This window comes from Quercus suber, unplaced genomic scaffold (assembly GCF_002906115.3).
Source record: "Quercus suber isolate HL8 unplaced genomic scaffold, Cork oak 2.0 scaffold_444, whole genome shotgun sequence".
NCBI classification, from domain to species: Eukaryota; Viridiplantae; Streptophyta; class Magnoliopsida; order Fagales; family Fagaceae; genus Quercus; species Quercus suber.
In genome coordinates this window covers 223,116-251,068 of record NW_027069895.1, presented here as the reverse complement: position 1 = coordinate 251,068, position 27,953 = coordinate 223,116, and the positions used below count along the sequence as shown (strand labels likewise).

The 27,953-nt window shown below is 35.3% G+C and overlaps 2 protein-coding genes across 3 annotated transcripts; one reads left to right on the top strand and one right to left on the bottom strand.

The window, feature by feature from the left end:
• Window positions 1-4,206: 4,206 nt before the first annotated feature.
• LOC112018281 (organelle RRM domain-containing protein 1, chloroplastic) lies at window positions 4,207-16,305 on the bottom strand. Of its 2 annotated transcripts, XM_024050797.2 has the most exons (9): window positions 15,898-16,305; window positions 15,702-15,799; window positions 15,312-15,552; window positions 15,127-15,224; window positions 14,977-15,042; window positions 5,369-5,458; window positions 4,956-5,024; window positions 4,766-4,873; window positions 4,207-4,600 (listed from the first exon to the last, which is right to left on the bottom strand). In XM_024050797.2, exons 3-9 carry the CDS (start codon window positions 15,392-15,394, stop codon window positions 4,593-4,595), a joined length of 522 nt encoding a protein of 173 aa, XP_023906565.2. In that variant the 5' UTR covers window positions 15,395-15,552; window positions 15,702-15,799; window positions 15,898-16,305; the 3' UTR covers window positions 4,207-4,592. The 2 variants fall into 2 exon arrangements, with proteins under 2 accessions (XP_023906565.2, XP_065618235.1); XM_065762163.1 differs by lacking the exons at window positions 4,207-4,600; window positions 4,766-4,873; window positions 4,956-5,024; ... (1 more) ...; window positions 14,977-15,042; window positions 15,127-15,224 and having other exon boundaries at window positions 15,406-15,552.
• Window positions 16,306-24,833: 8,528 nt separating this feature from the next.
• On the top strand, window positions 24,834-27,597 carry LOC136062720 (uncharacterized). Its single transcript, XM_065762152.1, has 5 exons — window positions 24,834-25,114; window positions 25,286-25,569; window positions 25,697-26,150; window positions 26,274-26,552; window positions 27,195-27,597. Exons 1-5 carry the CDS (start codon window positions 24,834-24,836, stop codon window positions 27,595-27,597), a joined length of 1,701 nt encoding a protein of 566 aa, XP_065618224.1.
• The last annotated feature ends 356 nt before the right edge of the window (window positions 27,598-27,953 follow it).

Genomic DNA, 27,953 nt, shown 5'->3' with positions numbered 1-27,953 from the left:
TTAATATTTATATGTGTATGTACAATTACACTGACTTAAAAATTTACAATATTTTCACAATTATTGACGATTGCACTGTTCATTGCCCTTTTCTTTTTTTTTTTTGCACAATACAATGGTTTGCTTGTGCTTTTAAATATTATATTTGCATACACAATTACACTTCACAACAAATTTTTACAATATTTTCATAATTATTGAGATGTCAATTTTTTAAAGGTCAAAATAAAATAATAAAATAAGAGACTAAGAACAATCACAACTAAAAATAAATGTATTATGAAAATGTTATAACATCTTCTTCTTGTCACAATATTTTCAAAATTGCGAAATCTCAGTTCCTTATAGATCCAAAAAAAAAAAAATAGAAATGCTATATCCACAACATTTTCACAATAATTTGTAACAAATTTTATGTGCAAGGTATTTTTGAAGGATAAAAAAGTGATATCAGTAGTGGGTTCAATTTAAAACCAATAACAATTTGTCATTTATAATTTGTTCTAAAAATGTTATGAATGTCACATTTCTCTCAAATAAAATAAAAATATATCTATTCGGATCCTAAAATAAAAGTATGTGAAAATGTTTTAATATTTTGTTATATTCTTAGACTTCTTTTTTAGATATATAGTCAAATTGGGTGAGCCAAAATTCACTGTACATTTCACGCACAATTTTCTTGTATTGCCTTTTTGCGTGTTTTTTTAATGCATAATTTTAAAGCCAATAATAATTTTTTACCTAAGATTCGCTGTTGAAAATGTTGTTGACGTAAAAATAAATAATAAAATATCAAACTGGACCTACCACAGCTGGAAATAAAAATATTATGAAAATGTTGTGACGTTTTGTTATATTCCTAAACTTCTTTTTTGTGTGATATTTTGTTGTGTTCCTAGGTTTCTTTTTTTTGTTTAGTCAAATTTAGTAAGCCAAAACTCATTGTTTTAGGCACAATTTTCTTCAATTGGCTTTTTATTTTATTTTTAAATACGCGGTTAAAAGTGGTTAGCCCAATTTAAATTAGTAACAATTTACCACTTAAAATTTATTATGAAAATATTGTGGATGTAATATTACTCTAAAATAAAATAATAAAATATCATACTAGGACCCACCATAGCTAAAAATAAAGGTATTGTAAAAATATCGTGACTTGTTGTGTTTCTAGACTTCTTTTTTGGTTTATTCAATTTGTTGAACTAAAATTCATCGTTTAATGCATAATATTTTTAGGTTGATTTTTTTTACACATTGTTTCAAGTTTTTTTTAAAAAAAAATAAAACACACACACACACACATATTGTTTTACACACACACAAATTGACGAAGTATAACACTTTCCTCCTTTATGTTCGGGGTATTTGCATTCCCTCCTAAAGTAAAGTTGAATAATTTCATCATTTATATTTTGTAAATGAGCATAGTTAAACCCTAACAAAATCTTATATTTTCCTAAAATATTCCATTGTGCAATGTCTAATATACTCCTACTAAATTTTAATGTCCCAAAAATTTCTTTGTATATTTGAATTTTATGTAGTAGACTGGTAGTCATGCTTTGAGTTAGAATAAATATATGGTATTCTATTTGTTACCTAGAGAACACTAATTTATTAGGTTTAAATCTTCTACACTTATAATTTTATCTAATAAAAACTTTGATGACATATGTCTTTTGTTATTTTGCACTTATTTTAATTTATTTTCCTACTTAAAAGGGTATTCATTAAAAATAAGTAAGCTAAACACCGTAGTTAAACTCATAAAATAAGATAATAAAGAATGAAATATGAATAGCAAAATCTTCATTGTAGATGATTGCAAATATTTAATTTAATGAAGATCTTCAAAAAATTGTAACATATATTATCATTCATTGCGAAAATTTAAATATTGTAGAAAGATGATGACATTCATTATCATTCTTTGTAGCATTTTTGGTGTGTAGATATTACATTTAGTAAATAAGTTCTAAGAAATTGTCATAATACATAGATATTGAAATAGTTATTTTAAATTTAAGTACATGACTTCATACTTCTTCAAAAAAAAAAAAAAAAATCTATATTAATTCTCTCACTAAATGACTAGCATGTGCCTTGCACGTGCAACTCACACTAGTCTTTATATAAAAACCGACTATGCCGCTACAGTGCTTCAGCACTGTGCACTCAGTGTGTTTGCACTATGCAAGCACTGTAGCAGCAACATTGCTTCGGTTTCGTGAGTCCCTTTTTTTTTTTTTCTTTTTCTTTTTTTCTCTTTGGTTTGTTTTATGCTTTTTTTTTTTGTCTTTTCTTTCTTCTTTATATACAGTGCTTTTGGTTTAGTTAACCGGCACTATAGCTACAGTCCTAAAGTTTTTTTTTTTTTTTTAATATTTATGTAAGCTAGTATATATATATTTATACTAATGCAACAAATTTCACATTATTTTCACAATTATTGACCAAAACTGTAGTTACAGTGCCTAAAGTTTTTTTACCCCAATAATCGGTTTGTGTTTTTTTTTTTTTTACAAAACAAATTTTACAATATTTTCACAATTATTGACATGCGTGAATGCGTTAAAGTACTATAGCTACAGGGCTTTGGCTTTGTGAGCCACTTTTTTTTTTCCAAGTTTTGAACAGTAACTACAGTGCCACTTGGCATTGTAGCTACAGTAGTTATAGTTTTTTTTTTTTTTTTTTTTAAATATTTATGTAAGCTGGTATATATATTGTTATACTGACATAACAAATTTTACACTTATTGACGTGTCAATTTCTTACAAGTCGAAATAAAATAATAAAATATGAGATTGTGACCAATCACAACTAAAAATAAATGTTTTGAGAAAATGTTACAACACTTATTGTGCAGTGCTTTTGGTTTATTCAACTGGCATGGTGGCTACAGTGCCTAAATTTTTATTTTTATTTTTTTTTTTCAGTAATCGGTTTGTGTTTTTTTTTTCTTTTAAATATTTATGTAAGCTGGTATATATATTGTTATACTAACATAACAAATTTCACAATATTTTTACAATTATTGACGTGTCAATTTCTTACAAGTCGAAATAAAATAATAAATATGAGACCGTGACCAACCACAACTAAAAATAAATGTTTTGAAAAAATGTTAGAACACTTATTGTGTAATGTTTTTGGTTTATTCAATTGGCACGGTAGCTACAGTGCCTAAAGTTTTTTTTTTTTTTTAGTAATTAGTTTTTTTTTTTCTTTTCTTTTAAATATGTATGTAAGCTAGTATATATATTGTTATACTAACACAAAAAATTTCACAATTATTGACGTGTCAATTCTTATAAGTCGAAAATAAAATAATAAAATATGAAACTGTGACCAACCACAACTAAAAATAAATGTTTTGAGAAAATATTACAACACTTATTGTTATCACAATATTTTCAAAAATATTAAGATCTTAGTTTCTTATAGATCAATAAAAAAAATGCTAAGTCCACAACATTTTAACATTAATTTCTACCGTGCCTAAAGTTTTTTTTTTTTTTTTCCAATTATCGGTTTGTTTTTTTTTTTTTTTTTCAAATATTTATGTAAGCTGACATATCTATTAACTATATAAAAAAAGCCAAAGGCTTATGAATAGTGTTTTTTTGGTTTATTCAATTTGTGAGGTGCACTTTTTTTTTCTTTTTTTAAAATCTTTATATGTTTACTTTGTATTTGCAATGCAAGTTTACATTGTAAATACACAAAAGTGGTTAATATTATACACATTTGCACAAAAAAAAAAAAAAAATTTATACAAATTTTGTAAATGTGTACAAAATTTGCCAATTTTTTTTGTGTCTACAATATAAATTTACATTGTAATTAAGTACAATGTATACATAGAGATATTATGAAAATGTTGTGACGCATGTATCAATTCCTTATGGATAAAAATAAAATAAAATAAATATTATACCGAGATCTAGCACAACTAAAAATGTCGTGACATTTTGTTGTAATTATAATATATTTACAACTATTGAGGTGTAAGTTATAGGTCAAAATAAAATAATAAAATATTGATCTGAGATCTATTACGGTCTTATACGAATGAGATTAACTTTTTATGACATAATTATCAAAATTCTTAAAATTAATGTCTCTTTTGATTAATGTAAATTTCTATGTATTTAAAAAATCAAATTATTTATATCTTTATTTTGTGATACAAATAAAATCTAAAATTGATCCTAATAACTACTTTTTTTTCCCATGGCTAACACGTGCCTTGCACGTGCTGCCCTAACTAGTATATATATATATATATATAAATGAGAGTCTCCATAATATATTAATGACTAAAAAACTCAATGTGAACGACTACTGCTTCACTTGAAGATCTGGAGCTGATAAAGGCTCTTGCCTCTTGCAGGTACTCATCGAAAAAAATTTAGGTGGCAGTATGAGAATAGTCCAACCCCTTAAGAGCAGTAGCCTGAATATCTTGCTTGACCTTGAAGACAGTGTATCAGTAATCGTTCTCTTGTCAAAATTCCTATCTGGGGCAACCCCTGCTGTATCTTGGTGGATTAGTCTTGGCAACATCAACAACTATCATCCAGCCATTAACAATCTGTAAGAACCAGGAACAAAATAGAGAGATTACCCTTTCTCTTATTCAGAGTGTTATATTTGTTTTGTCTACAATTATGAGCCAAAGCTTAAGGAAAACAAACCTGCGCTTGAACATTAAGCACAAGAAAAATACAAGGAAGATTCGTAATGGAAGAAAACTTACCTTTGCCATTCATCTCTTTGAGTGCTGCACTAGCAGCCTCCTCTGAAGTGTACTCTATAAATGCATAACCTTTGGACCTTTTGGAAATTTTGTCCATTATAATTTTAACTGTTGAGGAAGCAGTGCATCAGCACGGGTATAACCTTACTAATGAAACATGTCATTTATGAGCATGGAAATGCAAACATACCATCAACAAGCTCACCAAAGCCTTCAAATGCAGCACGTAAGGTTTTCTCAGATGTGTAAAATGACAGCCCTGTTTTTAAATCAAGATTGTAAATCACTGTCATTTGTGAATAAAAAAAGAGGGAGAAATAAAGTCGCTGGACTGGAGAACTTTTGGATTTCAGAATGGAAACTACAAGGAATACATTATGATCTCATAAGAGGAAACCATGGCATGGTCCAGGGAATCTCCAAAGACTAAATACAACCAAATGTTACTCAGGTAAAACTCAAAAAAGCATAATTAGACAACCATTATAGTAGAACAAGCATCCACATTTCATAAATAAAAATCTTGAATTATTTCATAAAAGTGGTCTTCGAAAATATGAAATTTACAAGCTAAGAATTCAAACTCACAGTCTTGCAATATACCTGTAACGAATAGTTTCTTTGTTTTTATAGGGGTTGTTTGACCTGCTTCTGAAGGATCTGGCAGATCTGTGGAACTCTGTAGATTATTACCTGAAAATACAGCTTGTTTACTCTACAATGGAAAGAATTGTTGCAATGGTAAACTAAAGATATAGTCTGAATGACATGAAATGATTCATTGGGAATTGGCCTTGTATTAAAAACAAATCAAGATTAATAATTTCAATAGTTTATTCTAACCCCATATAACAACAATAGTGATCCAGTTATTAAATCATCATTTGCATATTTTCCACTGTGTAAACATTGAAGAATAAGCCTTATCAAAAAAAAAAAAAAAAAAAATGAAAAGTAAGAGTTATAAAAAAAAAACTTGAAGAGTAATGACATATTCCACTTCACATTAGAAGATTTCCTCTCCATAATAATAAAACATGCTTAAGCTAACTAACAGAAGCATGATAAAAACGTAAATAAACAAGCACTCTAGCACCTGGTAAACATGGCATCAATCAGTCCCTCTATTGAGGAAGGTTTCAGAATTTACTCTAATAGTTAACAGATAATGTCTATTCTGCAAGCAGTCAAGTTCTATCAAATACTCGACCAATCCTCTAACCAGCTGTTTACACTAGGTGATAACATGTCATTAAAATCCTAAACTGATGTAAAAAGAGGTGAAGACTCTCTCTGAAAAAAACTCTCTGTTTTATTGAAGAAGACTAAGCAATACAACTTTCTAGAATGAATTAAGTACAATCGCCTAGCTCTATATATACAAAAAGCTATCTGATTCAAAAATAATGAATAAAAAACTAATCTCCACTTTTGAAGGGAAAAGTGGTTACAAGCTTATACTACAACTACCTATGATTACAAGAATTTATATCACAGCCTTATCTCCCTAAGCCACGTGGCAGCAATTCATCATAACTGTGTATAAACAAGTCATGGTAAGGTATGGCTTCTATTGTCTCCATTAAGTAGCTCATGTCCATTACCTCATGCTCTGCCTTTGAGATCATGGTCTTGCCTTTCACTGCATTGGTATCAATCTTGGACTCATCTTCCACAGCACTAGCATTAGTCCTAGCATCACCAGCATTGAGATTGGTCTTATCAAGTTTAACACCCCCCCTCAAGAGCAAAGCTCTTGCTGCTTGATCATCCACAATATATTTTGGATATTCAACTTGATGAGCAAAAATATTAATCAATCCCAATTTCTTAACCATTCTAACATAGTTGTCAACACCAAGTGCCTTAGTAAAAATATCTGCCAATTGATTCTTGGATGCAACATGGAAAGTCTTGATTGTACCATCTAAAACTCTGTTTCTAACAATGTGACAATCTGCTTCTATGTGTTTTGATCTCTCATGGAACACTGGATTTGCAGCTATATGCAACGCTGCCTGGTTGTCACAGTAAAGCAAAACTGACTTCTCATGCTTCACTTGCAAATCTCATAGTAAAAATAAAATCCAAGTAACTTCACAGGTGGTGCTAGCCATAGATCTATACTCAGCTTCAGCTGAAGATCTTGATACCATTGACTGCTTCTTTGATCTCCATGAAATCAAAGCATCACCAAGAAAAATACAATATCCAGTAAGTGATTTCCTTGTGTCTGGGCATCCTGCCCAGACAACATCACAATATGCTCTCAATTGTAAATCTGAATCACTAGGAAAGAAAATCCCTTGTCCAGGTGTACCTTTAACATATTGCAAGATTCTTGTTGCAGCTTGCATATGAGGAACTCTTGGTTTGGCTAAAAATTGGCTTAGCCTGTTCACGGCATATGTGATATCAGGTCTACTAAGTGTCAAGTACATCAATTTACCTATGAGCCTTCTATACTTGCTTGAATCTGATAGAAGTTCACCACTGTCCTTTGACAGTTTCAATTGTTGTTCCATTGGAGATTTAGCAGGCTTACAACCCATCATGCCTGTTTCCTTAAAATGTCTAAAGCAAACTTCCTCTTGTTTAAGCTTACTCCCTTCTTGCTTCTAGCAATTTCAAGTCCTAAGAAGAACTTAAGGGATCCAAGATCCTTAATTCCAAATTTAGCATCCAAAATTAACTTCAAAGTTGCTACACAAGTAGGATCATTTCCTGTGATGACCATGTCATCCACATAGACCAATATAGCTGTGAACAAAGAGCCTTTAGCATGAACAAAAAGAGAGTTATCAGCGATAGATTGAACAAATCCAAGTTGCTGAATAGTGTATGACAGTTTTGTATACCATTGTCTTGAAGCTTGTCTCAAACCATAAAGGGATTTAAGCAGCTTGCAGACAATAGGAGTAGATGAATTTGAAGAAGAAGAGGCAATTGAAGTCCGCCCCTTACTGTGAAAACCAGGAGGAAATGACATGTACACCTCTTCATCTAAATCCCCATGTAGAAAAGCATTGTTTATGTCCAATTGGTGAAGGGCCAACACCTAGCAGTTGCTAAAGCAATAAGGACTCTAACAGTGACTGTCTTAGCAACAGGAGAGAAGGTCTCAAAAAAATCAATGCCCTCCCTTTGTGTGTACCCCTTAGCCACAAGTCTAGCCTTGTATCTCTCCACTGTTCCATCAGGATTCAACTTAATCCTATACACCCATTTACACCCAATAGGGGTTTTACCAGGAGGTAAGGTGGTAAGCTCCCAAGTATGAGTCTGTTCAAGTGCCTGAATTTCTTTGTCCATCGCTGCTCTCCAAAGAGGATCTTTAACAGCTTGGAAAAAGAATTGTGGCTCTTGAGGTGATGTGCTAACTACCAACAGATATGATTGATAACAAGACTCTAAATGGGAGTAAGTAAGCCCATCAGCCACATCATAAGGTGCACCAGAAACATGAGTAGTAACACAAGCATAATCCTGTAAGTAGACTGGTTTAGTGGATTGCCTAGATGATCTTCTGATAGGTGCTAATGGTGGTTCATGAGCTGATGTATAAGTAGGTACTGATGTTACAGAAGTAGGAACAATGGACATAGGTAAAGAAGGAACTGAAAAATCAGTAGAATCAAAAGCTGCATGAGAGGAATCAGAATGGAGAGAAGAAACTTGAACTGGAATAGGATCAGGAACAAGATTTGAACAAGCAATAGACTCATCTTGGATAGTAATAGGAGTGACAAAAGAGTCATTACCTGAGCTGGAAGATGCAAGACCATCAACTTCAGTAATTAAAGTAAAAGGGTCTGAAATTGAGGCTTTACCATCAATAAAAGGAAATATGTTTTCATGAAAAACCACATCTCTAGATATGAAAACTGCATTTGTGGACAAATCTTAAACTTTGTAACCTTTTATGCCAAAAGGATAGCCTAGAAAGACACACCTCCTTGCTCTTGCTGCAAATTTGGACCTGTTATGTACAAGTGTAGAAGCATAAAAAAGGCAGCCAAAGATCCTCAAATGAGCATAGGAAGGAGTACTGCCATAAAGGACCTCATAAGGGGTTTTATGAGATAAAGGTGAACTAGGAATCCTATTAATCAAATATGCAACGGTTAAAACACTATGCCCCCAAAGATGTAAATGCAAATGAGAATGAAACATGAGTGACCTTGCTACATTCAAGATATGTTGATGTTTCCTCTATACAATTGCATTTTGCTGAGGAGTTTCAACATAGCTCAAATGATGCAAAATGCCCCTTTTAGCAAAGAAATCACTCATGATGAATTCAGTTCCATTATCAGTTCTAATGACCTTTATTTACGTAGAAAATTGAGTTTCAACCATAGTGCAAAATTGCTCTAATATGGACTGAGTTTGTGATTTGTGCTTCAACAAGTAAACCCATGTACATCTAGAGCAATCATCCACTATAGTGAGGAAATATTTGCAAGAATCAATGGTAGAAACAGAAAATGGACTCCACAAATCATAATGAATCAAATCAAAAAAATTCTCAGAAATATGTAAACTTTCATTAAAAGGCAATCTTTTCTGTTTGGCAAGAGGACAAACATCACAAAAGAAATCTTTATTTGAATCACAAATCTGTACATTATTTGAATTGAGTAAATTCAGCTTGGCATTGGAAGGATGCCCTAACCTCAAGTGCCATATATGTGGCTGAGTTTTATTAACAGAAAAAGCAGCTGAAACAAAAGAAGAGACTGAATTGCTATCTTCCAGCAGGTAGAGGCCATTACACTCTTTACCCATACCAAGGGTGCTCCAATGAGCAAGGTCCTAGATGAAACACAAGTTACCAAAAAAAAATAAGGCAACATAGGACAGATTTGGCAAGTTGGCTAACTGATATGAGATTGAAGCTAAAAGATGGAACACAAAGAACATTATATAAAATGAGGTTTTCATTAATTTTGACAGTCCCAATATGTGTGACTAAGGCTACCTCACCATTGGGCAAATTTACATGAGTGTTCAATGGGGCAATTATTGTGGTGAAACAAGACACAGAATGCACCATGTGATCAGTAGCACCTGTGTCTATGACCCAATCAGTAGTTCCAAAACAGGTTCTATTAACCAGTTTGGCTGAAAAGATGGAATGTGTCAAATTTGGACTGAAAGCAAGATTAGAAACAATACCTAACATAGTTTCAAGGTAATTGTTATAAACTTGAGGATGTGGATTAGTGGCTGCCACACCAGCAGTAGCAGGAACACCAGCAAATGAACACACATCAACAGCTCCAGAAACCAAATTATCCAATCCATTACCAGTACTCACATTGGCTGCATGATGATTCTCACCAGAGTTACAACTAGCATTGAGGAAGGCCAACAATTGCTCACTCTGAGCTTTAGAAATAGGACATTGAACTAAACCACTCTCAGTTGCTATTCCTGGATGGCAAGTGACCTGATTAGCACTTGATCTTCCTTTTGGTTTATATCCTGGTGGATAACCGTGTAACTTGTAACATTTGTCGATTGTATGTCCAAGCATGTTGCAGTGAGTGCAGAAAGGTCTCTCCTTTTTGTTGTTTCCTTTGTTCCAAGTAGGATTACCAGAATTACTTCCCTTTGAATTAGCATACATTGCTACTGAATCAGGCTTTGCAGTGTAAGATCCTCCATGTCCTACACTCTTGTGAGACTCTTCTTGAAGAACTAAGGCATAAATCTTGCTAATCGAAGGGAAAGGCTCCTACATCAGAATCTGAGTCCTTATAGTCTCAAAATTCTCATTCAAACCCATCAAAAACCTCATAGCATAAGTCTTGTCATGAGAAGCACTTAGGGTTTTGATTGCTCCATAGGTACACTCTAGTAATGGCTCCAAATTGAGTAGTTGATCCCTTAGCTTCTTGAATCTTGTGAAGTACTCTGTGACTGTCATTTGGTTCTGAGAGATGTTAGAAATCTCCTTCTGAAGATTGTAAATCTTGGGACCACTACCTTGTGAAAAGAGTTTTTGCAATTCAAGCCACATCTCTCTGGCAGTTTGACAATACATTATACTGCTAGATACATCAACATGCATGGAGTTGATCATCCATGAACTCACCATTGTGTTGCAGCTTAACCAATCTTCATAGAGAGGAGATTCTGGATCTGGCTCAGCAATTTTGCCATTAATGAAACCTATCTTCTTCTTGGCAGTGAGAGCTAAGATCATAGCCCTTGAACAAGAGTGATAATTCTTCATTCCAAGCAGTGGTTGTGTAACCAAGATGTTGCCTGGATTTTCATTGGAATTGAGAAAATATGGATTTGGAAGATTTGAAGAATTGATTTCAGTGTTTGGTTGAGAGGTACGACTGGTTTGATCACTCGATTTAGGAGACGCCATGGATGGTACTCAAAAACTCAATTGAGGAAGACGAAGACAGAGACAACCAGATTATTTCTCAAGAAAATTCTTCAGAAGTTAAAAGAATGGATTTTCTCGGGAAAATATCTTATCAAAGAAAGAAAATTGAAGAGAGATTGGCTAGGAAATCAGTGAATCTGTGCTAGCCAAAGCTCTGATACCATGTAAAAAGAGGTGAAGGCTCTCTCTGAAAAAAAACTCTCTGTTTTATTAAAGAAGACTAAGCAATACAACTTTCTAGAATGAATTAAGTACAATCGCCTAGCTCTATATATACAAAAAGCTATATGATACAAAAATAATGAATAAAAAACTAATCTCCACTTTTGAAGGGAAAAGTGGTTACAAGCTTATACTACAACTACCTATGATTACAAGAATTTATATCACAGCCTTATCTCCCTAAGCCTCGTGGCAGCAATTCATCATAACTGTGTATAAACAAGTCATGGTAAGGTATGGCTTCTATTGTCTCCATTAAGTAGCTCATGTCCATTACCTCATGCTCTGCCTTTGAGATCGTGGTCTTGCCTTTCGCTGCACCGGTATCAATCTTGGACTTAACTTCCACAGCACTAGCATTAGTCCTAGCGTCACCAGCATTGAGATTGGTCTTATCAAGTTTAACAACTGAAAAAGTTAATGGTTTCTATAGGACTAGGTCCTTAACAAAAGATATAACCTAATGTGCTTGGTATGTTCACCTCACTGGTGAATGTATCAGAGCAGGTGAAAACACTGTGATATGAGCCAGGCAGCAAGCAATGTCACAAGGTTGGCTGCAATTTTTGCATGTTTGGTACCGAAATAGATTAGATAGATTAAATTTGTTTTGCCAAGTTTTGCTGTGGTTTTATCAAATTATAACGAAGAGTGGTTCCTTGGACTCGGGAGATAAAGCAGAAAATAGATTGGTTATCATTCCTATTAGTCTTTTCAATGAGGTAGGAGAGGTGTTGGCTATTTATGTAGGTTTTGTATTCGATAAAGGAATCTCAGAATAATTCTGACTCAAATGTCTCCCCACCCCCTTCCTCTTATTTTACGAGGCTGGCCAGCCTCAAAGTGGATTGTTTCGCCTACTATTCTTATAGCACTTGATAGAACCGGAGTCCATCACACTGTATGAGGTTTTTTTTCAGAAATTCCAAAATGTTCAAAATTTGTAAAAATGAAAAAAAAAAAAAAAAAAAAAAAAAAATGACGTTTGCCAGGTTATACTATAAAATTTCTTAATCGTGTAATGAAAAATATTATATTAAATGGGACTGCTTAGAGTGTAATATCACCTAAATACCTACCCTCAAGCATTGCCACCAATAAAGATCCGTCTATTATCACAAAGCACAAAATACAGGCTTTCAATAAATTATATATTTTTGCTTTTGTTGGGGTGGCAGATGTCAGTCACTCCCTCATACAGACCTTAACCAGCACCAAATATGCCTCACATTAACCATTGAAGATTTCTGTCTCACACAACCAAATCATCTTGACACTCTCACTTACATCATCTGATCATCATTAACCAAGTTGGACTAGCCAGTAACCCATCTTGGCTAAGGCATGTTTCAGAGCAACTGGATTAAGAATTAAAAAAACTATTGTTAATTATTATGCTATTTAAAGAGAGCGTTAGAATTATGGTTAAGTGATTAAATTCACCATTTCCTAATAACTTAAGCTTTTGGGAGAATCGGTAATTTAATATAGTATTAGAGCAGGAAATTCTAAGTTCGATCCTTGTTTTCACTCTATCTCAGATTAAAAATTTTAAATTCCCATGTGCTAAGCCCCCACTTATTAAGGGGAAGTTTAGGCCCACACGTAAGAGAGAATGTTAGAATTATGGTTAAGTGATTAAATTCATCATTTCTTAATAGTTTAAACTTTTGAAAGAATCGGTAATTTAACAAAGAGGTTGGGCCTTAGTGCGATAGCAAGTGCCATCCACCCAAAGTGACAAGCTGCAGACTTAAGTCTAGGAATTAGGCCCTCCAGAATAAAATTGGGTGTAAGACACTAAGGTTGCCTACCAATCACCTCTCCTAGACCCTTTGTGCACTAAGTACAACAATTTTATTATGTTATTGTAGTATCTTCACCAATTCCAGCATTGCATACCTCCTCCTCATTTGCTTGAGTAACCAACAGCAGAGTTTCTTAAAACTTCATGGTCGTACCCAATGCACAAAGCTCCCACTGTTGTGGAGTCTAGGAGAGGTCATGGTAGGTGGGCAGCCTTACCTCCTTTTGCTTAAAACTTCATGCATGTTGTAAAATATATGCCAAAACCACCTTTTATACATGAAATTCAATTTAAAGATGAGCCTTAATCAATTCACAAGAACGAGACCTGAAGCCATTTTCTAATATAAACTAGTTGTTATCAAAGTTAATAGCGAGTATTAGAGAAATACTCCACCATACATGTCACTATAACGTTAAACATCACTTTTTGGGGTCTATGGAATATAATTTCTTTTCCCATGGCTTTCCAAAATAGTTTTCCAAGAACAAGGAGTAAGCAATTTACTTTCCTCAGTAGCATTTGAATCTTCTAACCCATTTAAAGTTATCAACTGCACCTTAACTCCAACCAGTTGGATGAATTCCATTTAAGAATATAATAAGTTGGACCCTACCTTTTTCAGTCTCACCCCTCACATAGATACATTGGGAATCTCTCTTTCTCAATGCATCTAATTCTTTTCTCCTCGCTCAAGACTTTGCATGACAGTTTTTGTGATGAGATTGACTGTACTTACCTCTTTCTTACCCCAGCATCAGATACCTTCCTAATCTGCTCATTTTGTTAAACCTCCTGCAAGCCATATGGTTAAAGTTTCATGGGTATACTTCTCATGGCTATGGTTAATACTTCATATATTGTACAACTCTACTAACTACTGCATGTCTCAGTATACCTGACATAATACTTCTCTTTGAATGCCCAATTCCATCAGCAACATTCTCATTGAGCTTGACAATAAAATATGATCAGGAATTACTTCCTTGAGCTTTCCCTTGTGCTAAAGCTCACTTAGCAACCTTCACAATCAGTATCAAACTCTGTCCACTTTTATAAGTCATTAATTGACATTGTGTGCTTTCTGTTGCAAAGGCATGCTCTGCCACAAACTCTAGAATCAGAACTGCTACACACTACAAAGTGTTCCCAAGCCCAATGCATGATTCTAACCAAGGAAAAGACTCATCTCTGCCACAAAGAACTGCAGCCACTATAAAGCCTATTTTTCTACTCAATACAAAGTCTTCCACTTTCAAGGAAAAGACACATGGCTGCTACCGGACTATACAACTTTCCTTTAGCTGCTTCAAAGACTGGCCATCTACAATGACATAGAATTTACCCCTCCACTAAAATCCAGATCAAATTAATAAAACATCTAAAGATAATTGCTTTATTTACATAACTAAATTACTTGAGAGATCATCTCATACAGTGAAATCACATAAACATTTTGGTTGATTAAGGATTAGAATCTCTAAAACATGTATTTGTTATGACACTGACACAAATATACTAGCATAAGTTACATGGTGCTGCTGCTATACACTTTCTTGACACACAGGCCTTTCAAATAGAAATTATTAAAAGAAGAAAAGAAAAGAAAGAAACAGTCAAAGTTAATAATTTGCAATATATCTCTGAGATCAAGACATCACTGAATACAATGCTTGAAGAGAAGTGAAGTTGCAAGGTAGAAAAGATGTGGAGCATATTATATCTGATCAAACATTAAAAAAACACACAAAGATATTATTTGAAAAACGTACAAACCTCCATAATACTTATTCTCTGACTCAAAATTCTTATCTAGCTGAACAGATAATACACCTGGTACACCTACACCATATGGAAGCATTTGTCTTCAAGCTGCAAAATACATATCACAACCGTGGCAAAGAGAAACCAAATGCAAATACTAACCAGCTAGTTCCCGTGCACATTCATTGTCAAGTTCACAACAGAACCCAAAGTTGGACTGCCAAGAAACATGATAAATACACATTTGTGCGTCTTTCTCACTACAAAAAGTTATTATTCCACTGTTAGAGACGTTACAATAAAATGGAACAGAAACATAATAACAAGCTCAAATGTTATTTACTTACTTCCCCAAAACCTTGGTCAGTATTTGAGCATAATAATCAACCATTTGAGCCTTTGTAACAACTCCAATCCCCGGCTTGTCCATTCGAACAAGCCAGTGTTTGGTACTCCCCACAGGAAATAACAGATTACTTCCAATTTGTGAGCTTCACAGATAACTGGATTGAATACTTGAAGAACTATAATCCTTTTTCACAGAACTATAATCTGGGTCAGGCCTAACTGATAAAACGCCGGGTAGTCCTAAAACATATTCATTACACATCAATATTAATGAAACTATGAAAGTGCCTCTCACAATTTTAGTTTCTCCACAAACATGAAAGCAACAGTATGGTACAGAATTGAAGCACATCAGATGACTCAAGACTTTTTCTGCTATAGAAACTTACCGGCAAGTTCACGGGAGGTTTCTTCATCAATGTCACAGCAAAAGCCGAAGTGGGTATCCCAAGAAGCATCATATGTACACATCTGAGCATCCTTCTCACTGTTATTCAAAAAATCACAACCAAAGCAGGATTTCAGACCAAAAGCTAAGAAACATTTGCAAGATGACAAGAAAAGAATATTTTGAAACATACCCACCTGCCTAAAACTCTTTCCAATGTCTTAACGTAATATTCAATAACTTGTGGTTTGGAATTGACCCCTTGTGGAGGTGCCTCCATGAGCACCATCCAGTGGTGGTTGTCACTACAGAGAGTGGAAGTTAGTGAAGTTAATATTGGTGGTGGTGTTGAAGTGGCACTTGTTTTATTAGAGAAACATAGACAAGAAGAAGAAAAAGAAGAAAGATTAAGGTGATTGTTTTTCTTTGGAGAAATGGAGAATTTGAGGTTTATGGTTGGAGTTTGGAGATGGATTTTGTAAGGTTTGAGTGGAAATATTTTTGTTGTAGAGATTATGGTTGAGGAAGAGAGAACTTGTTCCATGGCTGCATTTTTTTAGGTTTCATGGCAAACTGTAAGCTCTCTCAAAGTCTCAACTATTGAAATCTGCTATCGGTTTATCTCATCTGTTTGTATTGTGTTTCTGATATTTTTGGGCGCTTAGAAATTCTGAAAGGGCAAACGGGTTACGGGCGGGTCGGTGTTTGGGTCGATTCAATTACGGGTTCATACAACTTTTTATTTTTGGTTTTTGATTTTCTAATTTTGGAAATATATTAAACGTGAATCAGAATCAAACTAATTTTAACTTAATTGAGATTTGAGCATACTAAGCATGATATTTGAATGTTAAATTTGAAACCAATTGCCATTTCATGACATTATAACTCAAATTTCTACCTATTATCTCTTCTTTTCTTTTCTTTTTTTTTTTGGTTGTTGATGATTTTGATAATTAGGAGGAAGAAAATTTAAACTTTGGATGTCTTAGTCATGGCCTTAAAACTTGGACCGTTCAAAAAACCAAAGAGGTTCAAGGTTCAAGGTTTTTGAGGTGAGCCTTATCTTTGATTCTCCAGGTCTGGAACTCTGGATTCACATTCGTGGTCATGTGCCCTTGAGCATCAAGAAGAAACTGACCAGGTTGTGAGGTTGAACTATCAATGTGTTCAACTAGAGAGTAAGCTTCCAGTATTGTGATCAACTGGAGCCTCCAAGGAATATAGTTCGTATAGTCAAGCTTGATTGACATCAAGTTTGACTTATTAGACAGTAGCAATAATGGTGAAGGTGCTTGAGTAGTGATCTATGGCGATGGAAGATTAGTGTTTATAGAAGTAGTAGTGGAAGCCATGAATTCAGGCTTTGATACCATGAAAGATAACAAGCTTGAAGCTTTAACAATAGCAGATTGAGAGAAAAACAGAGAGAAAAAATGATGAACCAAGAAAAAGATTTCTATTCAAGCTTGTTAAAAATAAACACTACGTACACATCCTCTATTTATATCTTACAAAGAATTGTAACCGCTCTAGAAGCTTCTAGAAGGTTCTCATCTAACCACCTGTAACAAACTTCTACCAAAATTGACTGAAGATTACAGCTGTACATCTCATATAAAATATCTACAAATATCTACTCTTATTCATAATTGAACCCAGCAGAGGAGAAACAGAGCACGTCTTGAATCTATGAAGAGGGAAACGCCTTTGATCAAAATGACACCGTCTGGTTTAAAAGTTTAATGTGACATGCGTGTATAAATGTAAAATGACATCGTGTGTCATTAAAGTAAAACACTCCGTTTTAACTCTTCACACGTAGCTGTTGCAAAACTAGCCGTTATGCTTTGAGTCTTCAACCTCTGTTTCTTCAACTTTTGTAATACTACTTTTAGTTCTTTCTCAAGCCACCATTTCTACCATTCCTTCTTATATTAGCTCTTTTAGCCAAGTTGAGATGGAGACTTTTCCATGAAAAAGAGTCCCTTGAACCTTGCTCTGATACATGGTCCGCAATAAAATAAAAAAGGGCAATACTCTCTTTTCTAAATGCACCTGATGGCAAATTGGGAGTAACTCTTTCAGCTGAAATTATGGTATGACAAGTTGTATCCTCTTAGTATTGTGAAAAACCTCATTGAAGTTCCTCTGACATTGATGAGGAAAAACTCTTAGTTAAATATGTAATCTCTAATGGGGTTTTGGAACCTCCACTGCATATCTCCTTTGTCATCTCCTCCTAGAACTTATCAACTCATCAAGGCCATTCCCATCAGGTCTGTCTCTACTACTGATGATTCCATCATTTGGGAATCTTCTCCTTCTGGGGACTTTGATCCCAAAAATGCTTATCACTTGCCTCTAGTATTATTGCTGAACTCTGGGCCTTAAAGAGATGGTGTTTTTATCTCTTTTGTTCCCCCGCATGCCTTTAATTGCATGGACCTATGTATTTAGCTCTATTTGAAATTCGTTTATTTTATTGAAATTAAAATTCTTTTTACTTAAATTATTATAAATAAAGGTAAAAGTTAGATGAAATAGTATTGTAGGATTTATAAATAGCAGCAAAAATAAGTTAAATAGTAATATAAGTTGACTTTTTAATTTAGAGCCAAATGCACTAAAGGTCTTTTTGAAATCCACTTATTTTGCTGAAATTGAAAACTTTTTGTCGAAAATACTATAAATAAAAGTAAAAATTAGTTGAAATAATACAGTGAAACTTATGAATAGCATCAAAAGGTACAGTGAGACTCATAAATATTAGCAAAAATAAACTGAATAGTAAAATAAATTAACAAAAATAATCTTTGCTACTTAATTACTTTGTAATTTCCTTTTGCTAATATATTATAAATAAATAAAAGCAGCCTGAAGGTTGGGGACCCTGGTTACTTGTCTTTTTATATTTTGGTACACAACTTGGTCACATTTATTAAGGTACTACCACAACTATAACTTTCTGTCTTGTATTTCATGAGTCACGAGACTCACGACTCTACTAAATAAAAGATGGAGCAAACAACAATAATTACTCCCACTTTTGAGATTTTATTTTTACAAAAGATGAATATTCTAAAATACATTAAAATTCAAGAGGCCAATAAGCAATAACAAACCAAAAAAAAACCCACAACCAGAGAGAGGCAGAGTGAAAGGCAGATAAAGAGGAGAGGGAAGAGGGTGAGATCGACGGTGGCCGAGGTGAGATCAGCGAGATCGAGCGTGGCTGAGCGTGGGTGAGATCGGCAAGATTGAGCGTGGCTAGAGCATGGGTGAGATCGAGCATGTTTGATCGAGCATGGTGGAGCGCACTGTTGTCATCAGAGCTTGCCATCGTCGTTGCCGGTGAACATCCGGGACTGGTTGAAAAGAGAGGGAACCGGTATAGGGAGAAGAGAGAGGGAATTGGAGAGTGAGAGAGAAGAGAAAAGAAAAAATGAAGAGAGAGGAGAGAAAAAGAGAATATAAAACAATAAAATTTTGCAACATCTGTCTGTACCGTTGCAAATTTGCAATGGTATTGTAGCCATGTTGTATAATTTTTGAGATTTGGCACATCTCATAAAGCTCCATTTTTGTGTGGTGTGACAAATGTGCCAAATATTTAGATGCTGTAGATGTTCTTACTGTTCTTGTTGACGTTATTCAACGCTCTATGTCCTGGAGAGTCAACCTGTACTCAAGCTATTTATCTTAATGGCTTTAAACAGACGGTAGGTAACAAATTCTGTCTTTTACTTTGTTTTTATGTTTTTGGGTGGACGACTGGACTTGTTGAATTTAGCTCCTGAAAAATATAGAGTAAATATGAGCCATTTTAGTTGGTAAAATCTCTTACCGATTAAGAAGCAACGACACAGATACATGTACATTTACGAGTATAGGTACGATACATTGATATAAACATGCAAAATGATTCCACATGTCGCCGTACTCTATATAAAGAATTCAATTATCCGTTTATAAATGGATTGGGTTGATCTAAAATAAAAATATCAATTTGTCAATTTCCACAACGTGTAGAAAGTAGAAGCTTCTTAAAGTAAATTAATAAATAATATAATAATAGTATTATATATCTTATAGCCGGTGGCAGAGTCAAAAAATTTCTTCAGGGCTGAATAAATTTACAAAATAGTACAAAGAGAAAACATATGTTGATGTCAGAGAGAGATTTTTTTTTTTTAGAAAATATTTACAAGGGGTAAGTAGCATTCATTAATGATAGGTTACGTAATTGAGATCTCTCCTCTCATCACCTACACACCCAAAATTATGAGGGGAGGTAGGATANTATAAGAAAGTATGAGCCATTTTAGTTGGTAAAATCTCTTACCGATTAAGAAGCAACGACACAGATACATGTACATTTACGAGTATAGGTACGATACATTGATATAAACATGCAAAATGATTCCACATGTCGCCGTACTCTATATAAAGAATTCAATTATCCGTTTATAAATGGATTGGGTTGATCTAAAATAAAAATATCAATTTGTCAATTTCCACAACGTGTAGAAAGTAGAAGCTTCTTAAAGTAAATTAATAAATAATATAATAATAGTATTATATATCTTATAGCCGGTGGCAGAGTCAAAAAATTTCTTCAGGGCTGAATAAATTTACAAAATAGTACAAAGAGAAAACATATGTTGATGTCAGAGAGAGATTTTTTTTTTTTAAGAAAATATTTACAAGGGGTAAGTAGCATTCATTAATGATAGGTTACGTAATTGAGATCTCTCCTCTCATCACCTACACTCCCAAAATTATGAGGGGAGGTAGGATATGAGAAGACTAGATGCTCTATTAGTTAAGTTAGTTGGCCAAAAATACTTTTATGATTTTGGATTTGGAAATATCTTTAATTTTGAGCAACGAAATTGCAAATTATGTATAGGCTGAGTGGATTTTGAGAGCAGTAACTAAGTTGTTCCCTGTAAGCAATGTTCACATCTTTTAATTAAAGGTGTGGGTCCCGGTCATAGAGATGTCATATTCATGATATGATTTTTTTTTTTTTTTTTTTTTTTTTGGCTGCAATTTGGGTTGATCTAATGGTGGTGGTGGGCTGTGGGCTATGGGCGGTGACAGTGGCAGTGGTGGTGGGTTGTAGGGGTGATGGCCGATGGTGGCTGTTGGTGTTGTTGATGATAATGGGGGAAGGATAATATATTATTTTAATGTGTAGTAAATATTATTTTAATGTATAGAATTGAATGATAAAACATCTGATAAATGAGATGTTGTAAAATGATGTGGTAAAATAATTGATGGGATAGCAAAAATTACCATCTATGGTTCGTCCAGAGGAGTCGTCCATGATCATCAATTATCGTCCAGAGGAGTCGTCCATGATCATCAGTTAGCCAAATGGCCAGACCATCTCTGATTCGTCTAGATGTGTCGTCCTTGAGTATTGATCAATTGAATAAACCTCAGTAAATCAGGTCAGAAGAGTCATCCATGTGCAAAGCTCATGGACGATCACACAACATCAATATGTACACAGAGTCGTCCATGGGCAAAGCACATGGACGACCATGTGACACTCGGTAAAATTCTAGAAGTTTGGAGCGGTTAATAATCCCGCGTTCATCGCAGCAATTTCTCCTAAGTATGTAACTTCCACCAGTGGTTGCTACTTCTGTGGCCGTTAGGGAAGTTATTTCCGTAATTTCGGACTTCCACGAATCTTGGGGAAGTTACTAAACCAAATAACTGCCCCAAGGTTCCCTATATAAAGGCCGGTTTGAATCAGGCACAGGTATGAGACCATTCTGACATTACTACAATACAATTAGAATTTCACTTGTGAGGAAGATACTAACTTAGCCATCGGAGGATCTTAGGCCGGTCCACCCCAGTCTCCTTTGACAGCGTGTTCATTTTTCAGGCCTTCGCTACCGCTTTCAGCCCATCAAAGCCGAGTTGTTCAGCCTACTGATTCTATTCAGCATTAGTTGACGCCGTCTGTAAGGGAGAAATTATCTGTGAAAACTTCAAGTTTGACAGTTTATTCTTCTCTGACAAAAGGCTGTATGGTTTAGACTAGATCAAGGGCCACTAGCCCAGGCCACCAAGAGAGTATGGATGCTTCCAACCATCCCAATCGAGATCGCCAATCAGCGCTTGTCACGCAATCTCTTTCCATCCAACACATACAGTCCATGGCAGCCGCCATGGCGGAGTTAACTCGTCAGAATCAAGAGTTGACTAGGGAGATAGAGAGACAGCGTCGTGAAGGACATGTAGAAGAACAAGCCTAAAGTTAAGAAGATAGAAGGGGAAACGCTGAGTCCGAGAACCAATCAAAGGGCATCACTTCACGAAAGGTGCCACATTTGGAGAAAGAGATGGATCAGATGAGAAAGGTTATGGAGGAGATGAAGGAGAACATGAGAAGGACGAATCTCGTAGAAGATTTGGTTCACCGAACAGGTTCCCCTTTCACGGCTTCCATCAATGGCAATCAATTGCCTCCAAAGTTCAAAATGCCTTCCCTGGATTCATATGATGGAGCGCGCGATCCTTTCGATCATATCGCTACTTTCAAGACTACAATGCATCTCCAAGGGGTTCTAGACAAGATTATGTGCAGAGTCTTCCCTACCACACTTAAGGGACCAGCGCGAGTGTGGTTCAGCAAAATACCCCCGAATTCTGTAAGTTCTTTCGAGGAGTTAAGCAAATTATTTGTTAATAATTTCATTGGAGGATAGAGACACAAGCATTCCTCATCCAGCTTGTTAACTATAGAGCAAGGGGAGAATGAAAGCCTGTGTTCCATCATCACGCGCTTTAACAAGGAAGCCCTGACAGTAGACGAGGTGGATGATAAGCTACTATTGGCAGCCTTCCACAATGGGGTTAACTCGGACTTATTCATTCACAAGTTGCATGAAAAGGAGCCCTAGTCTATGGCTGAACTTGTCCATTCAGCCCAAAACTTTATGAACGCAGAAGACGCAATCATAGCTAAGAAGAGAAAGAAAGCTGAGAGAATGGATCCAAGGATATTCTCATCATTCTCTTTTTAACTTTCTTTTCTTGAATAATATTTTGTATCCATCACAGGGGATGTTACCAACCACTTTAGTTGCTTATAATGTACTTGAAAGTAATATATTTGTAAGAAGCACATTGTTTAGGAAATTATAGTTGTAATTATACTTTCTAAACCTATTTATTTTTATCTATTTCTAATTAATTATTGCTATCAAAATTCTATTAGATATCTCCTCATTATCAATAATTTAAGGATCGCTTCATTCATTGAAGCAATTTTTTTTTTTTCAAAAATTCAGCTTATTAGTTATTGATGCAGTTCATAAATATACTATAATCCAATCATTTATAAATTTGATTGTGATAGTTATCTATGTATTTAATTTGAAATTCATACTAGGTGTTATTTATCACATGTTGCTCCTCTTTATAATTTGGTTCCCTATGTTCTTTTTATTTTGTTTACAAATTCTTTGTTGGCTTCTTTTTTAAATTATTTTTCCTGGGGTTGTGATGTAAAGGTCAAAGAGTTCACAAATCACGGTGATTGAGGCATGTAATTGTGTTACAATGAATATCATAATTTAATGGTAAGTTTAGGGATTTTCCCCCTTATTTCTATTGATTTTTTTTAAAAAAAATACATATATATTTGAACGTGTAAAAAAAAAAAAAAATATTCGAATATGTAATAGAATGCAAACTTGGCAAAGAAACAGGAAATTAGGAACAATGGGCATTTTGTTCTTTGAAACTTATTGCTCTACATCTTGCCATCCTATATCTATGATAAGCTTTTTTTTGTGGCAGGCATTATTCTTTTGATGGAAAATTTCTACTTGAGGATAATTTGGTTTTAATGCTCATTTGAGAAATTTTTTATTTGCAAATTCTATTAAATAGCTTACTTGCTACAAGTATTTTGATCTTTGCTAATTTCTATGTTTTGTGTCACACTATTTTCAATCTTAATGCAATTTTCAATTTTAGGTTGTTTAAGTTAGACTGCTTTGTTTTTGGAAGGGATTGTATTATTTTTTAGTCTGTTTTGGGTTAGATTTTTGTTCTTTTAGGTATGAGAGCTACTTATGGGACAATCAATAATGGTATAGAGAAATAAGGGTTATCATTGGTGGCACTTCGACAGGACAATCTTCCAAGGCAAAAAAGACATATCTCGAAGCGGTGCAAAACGTCTAACTCTCTAGACTACCCCCCGAGGACGAGAGAAGTAGACGAGTCAATCATCTCTTTTACGGACAAAGAAGCTGAGAGGATTCATCATCCACATGATGATGCGATTGTCATTACCTTGCTCATTGCAGGTTATACAACCAGGAAGGTGTTGGTGGATAATGGAAGCTCGGCAGATATATTGTATTATCCCGCCTTCCAGCAGATGAGGCTTGGACGAGATCAACTTCGTCCAGCATGCTCACCACTGATAGGATTTGGAGGAATGAAAGTGCAGCCCGTCGGTATCATTACATTGCCTGTAGTGGTGAGGTCATACCCGCAGCAGATAACTAAGGAAGTGAATTTCCTTGTGGTGGATTATTCATCCTCATACAATGCCATCATTGGAAGACCAACTTTAAACAGTTGGAAGGCAGTAACATCTACCTACCATCTATCAGTCAAATTTCCTACGGAATGCGGGATTGGACAAGCACAAGGAGATCAGTTTGCAGTCAGAGAGTGTTATCTAGCCATACTGGCTGTGGACGAGCAGATGCAGACTATGAGTATAGAAGAAAGAAGAATTATTGCAGAACCAACTGAAGTATTGGAAGATGTTTTATTACAAGAAAATGATCTTGAGAAGTTCACTAGGATTGGAACAAGTATGAAAGAGAAAGTGAAAGAAGACCTTGTCCAGTTTCTGAGAAAGAATACCAATGTTTTTGTGTGGAGTCATGACGACATGCCTGGTATTGATCCAAGAGTAATTACTCATTGATTGAATGTGTTCCCCTCTTCTAAGCCTGTTCGACAAAAGAAGAGAGTCTTCACTCCTGAAAGAGACAAGGTTATCAAGGAAGAGGTTTAGAAATTGACTACAACACATTTCATCCGGGAAGTCTATTACTCGAATTGGTTAGCAAATGTAGTGATGGTAAAGAAGGCAAATGGCAAGTGGAAGATGTGTGTAGACTTCACTGACTTGAACAAGACCTGCCCTAAGGATAATTATCCTTTACCACACATTAACCAATTTGTGGATTCCACAGCTGGCCATCAGTTGTTGAGTTTCATGGATGCATTCTCAGGATATAATCAGATAAAGATGGACAAGGCTGACCAAGAGAAGACCTCTTTTATTACTAGTCAAGGTTTGTTTTGTTACAAGGTGATGCCCTTCGGTTTAAAGAACGTAGGGGCAACTTATCAAAGGTTAGTGAATCATATGTTTCGTCCACAGATAGGATGAAATGTGGAGGTGTACGTGAATGACATGCCTGTGAAGAGCTTAGACGAGGGAAGCCACTTGGACGATCTTCAAGAAACCTTTAAAACACTTAGGTGATACAAGATGAAACTAAACCCAAGTAAATGTGCATTCAGAGTATCATCAGGAAAGTTTCTAGGATTCATGGTTTCACAGAGAGGAATTGAGGCAAATCCAGACAAAATCCAAGCCATATTGAACATGGAACCACCGAAGAATATCAAGGAAATCCAATCCCTTACTGGACGAGTTGTAGCACTTAACAAGTTTGTTTCAAAAGCCACAGACAAGTGTTTGCCATTTCTAGGACCTGAAGTACTATCTTACTATGCCTCTATTGTTAAGTCTGTCCGTGCTAGAAGAGGAACTACATCTCTATTTAGTAGTGTCCTCGCACGCTGTGAGTTCAGCGTTGATCAGGGAGAAAGAAAAAGTACAAAAGCTTATGTATTACATTAGTCGAGCATTGAGAGGAGCAGAAGGAAGGTACCCACTGGTAGAAAAGTTAGCATTTGCACTGATAACAGCTTCTAGGAAGTTAAGGCATTACTTCCAGGTCCATGTCATCAATGTCATGACTAACCATCCACTTAAGAAGGCAATGAATAAACTGGAAGCTGCAGGACGACTAATCCAATGGGCAGTTGAGCTTAGTGAGTTTGACATTCGATACCAGCCGAGGAATGCAATCAAGGCTCAATCCCTGGTAGATTTCATTGCAGAGTTCACTCCTAGTCATGAGGACTTGGAAGAGAAAGAAGGCAATAAACAATGGGTCGTCCATGTAGATGGATCATCTACGCTATATGCAGGAGGTATAGGAGTTGTTTTGCAGTCACCAGAAGGAGATAAACTGAAGTATAAGGTTCGCTTACAGTACCAAACAACTAACAATGAAGTGGAGTATGAAGCCCTTCTTAAAGGGTTGGAGTTGGCTAAATCTGTAGAAGCGGGCTCAGTACTCATCCTAGGAGACTCACAGTTGGTCATAAGCTAAGTAAATGAGACATGTGAAGCCAAGGAAGATAGAATGAAAAGATATTTAAAGAAAGTGGTACGCCTTGTGAAGAAATTCAAAGAAGCTAATTTTGTTTAAATCCCAAGGGAAGAGATCATAGAAGCAGATACCTTGGCGAAGGAAGCCTCCGCTAATGAAGTGATGGACAAGTTTGATGAAATAAAATACATGCCAAGCATAGATCTCCTAGAAATACTACAAATAGAAGGCGAGGAGAATTGGATGACCCCAATTGTATCATATGTAAAGGACGAAAGGCTTCTAGAAGGGAAGGATGAAGCCAGGAAGCTTAGAGTTAAATCAGCTAGATACGTCCTTGTAGACGAAGTGTTGTACAAAAGAGATTTTTCACAACCATACCTGAGGTACTTAACCCCAGATGAGGCAAATTACATACTTAGAGAAGTTCATGAAGGAGCATGTGGTAACTATTCAGGAGCCAGATCACTCGTCCACAAGGTCATCCGTGTAGGGTACTATTAGCCAACCATCCAAGCTGATGTTAAGGCATATGTTAAGGTATGTTGTCAATGTCAACGTTTCAGTAATATTCCTAGATAACCGTCAGAATATCTTACCCGAATGATGGCCCCTTGGCCTTGTGCACAGTGGGGTTTGGATATTTTAGGCCCTTTTCCAACTAGAACTAGACAAATGAAGTTTTTGGTGGTAGAGATAGATTATTTCACTAAATGGGTGGAAGTTGAACCCTTAGTGAAAATCACATTACAGAATGTCAAAAACTTTGTCTAGAAGAGCATTGTATGCAGATTCGGAGTACCTAGTGTATTAGTGTCTGACAATGGACGACAGTTTGACAACATACCCTTCAGGGAATTTTGTGAGCAACTGAGAATCAAGAATCACTACTCCTCATCTTCCCACCCACAGGCTAACGGATAAGCAGAAGTAGCAAACCGATCCTTATTGAAAATCATCAAGACTCGACTTGAGGGGGCAATAGGAATATGGTCGAATGAGTTACCAGGTGTTTTGTGGGCTTACAGAACAACAGTGAGGACTCCCACAGGAGAGACTCCTTTCAAACTAGCTTATGGGAGCGAAACAGTCATACCTGCAGAAATGCATATAGCCAGTCATAGGGTGATGAAGTATCAAGATAAGGAAAACAACGAACAGCTTCGTCTTAACCTCGATCTCTTAGACGAGGTAAAAATGGACGCGGAGCAAAGAACAGCAAGGTACAAAAATCTCATGGCAAAGCAGCATGATGCCATGGTGAAATCCAGGCGTTTCAGCATTGGGGGTCTCATCCTTAAAAAGGTTTCTTTGGCCACCAAAAACCCGGCCCATGGGAAGCTGGGACCAAACTGGGAAGGACCTTACAAAGTTATCAACTCCAAGAGACAAGGATCCTACTATTTGGAAGCCCTAGATGAACGAAAGTAAGAGCACCCGTGGAATGTTGAACACCTAAGGATATACTATCAATGAAGGGTGATTATGGACGAGGTCCTTAGACGTTTGAAGTAATGTGTTTAATATTATTTTCCAGTATTTACTTATTACTATTGTGTTTTAAGTGTATAAGTATTTTATACTGCTCATGGACGAAGTTATGTTTAGGTATTTTTAATTTCCTAAAGGCACTAGCTCTTAAGCATGTGCCATGATTGTGGATGAATGATTACATAGTATGGATTTCCAAATATATATATGGTGTATTTCTAAGTATATGTATGATTGAATGGAAATCCTCAATTTTCTATGATTCAAAATGATCCACGGAAGACGAAAAGCCAAAG

Bases quoted from the DNA above. Each gene is read 5' to 3' on its own strand.
- LOC112018281 (XM_065762163.1), bottom strand. From the start codon at position 16,244: ATGGAACAAGTTCTCTCTTCCTCAACCATAATCTCTACAACAAAAATA. The intron at 15,800-15,897 runs GTGGGTATGTTT...TTTGAATAACAG, and splicing joins TTGGAAAGAGTTTTAGGCAG to TGAGAAGGATGCTCAGATGT. The intron at 15,553-15,701 runs GTAAGTTTCTAT...AATATGTTTTAG, and splicing joins AACCTCCCGTGAACTTGCCG to GACTACCCGGCGTTTTATCA.
- LOC136062720 (XM_065762152.1), top strand. From the start codon at position 24,834: ATGGTAAAGAAGGCAAATGGCAAGTGGAAGATGTGTGTAGACTTCACT. The intron at 25,570-25,696 runs GTGAGTTCAGCG...CACTGATAACAG, and splicing joins TAGTAGTGTCCTCGCACGCT to CTTCTAGGAAGTTAAGGCAT. The intron at 26,151-26,273 runs GTTGGTCATAAG...TTAAATCCCAAG, and splicing joins CTCATCCTAGGAGACTCACA to GGAAGAGATCATAGAAGCAG.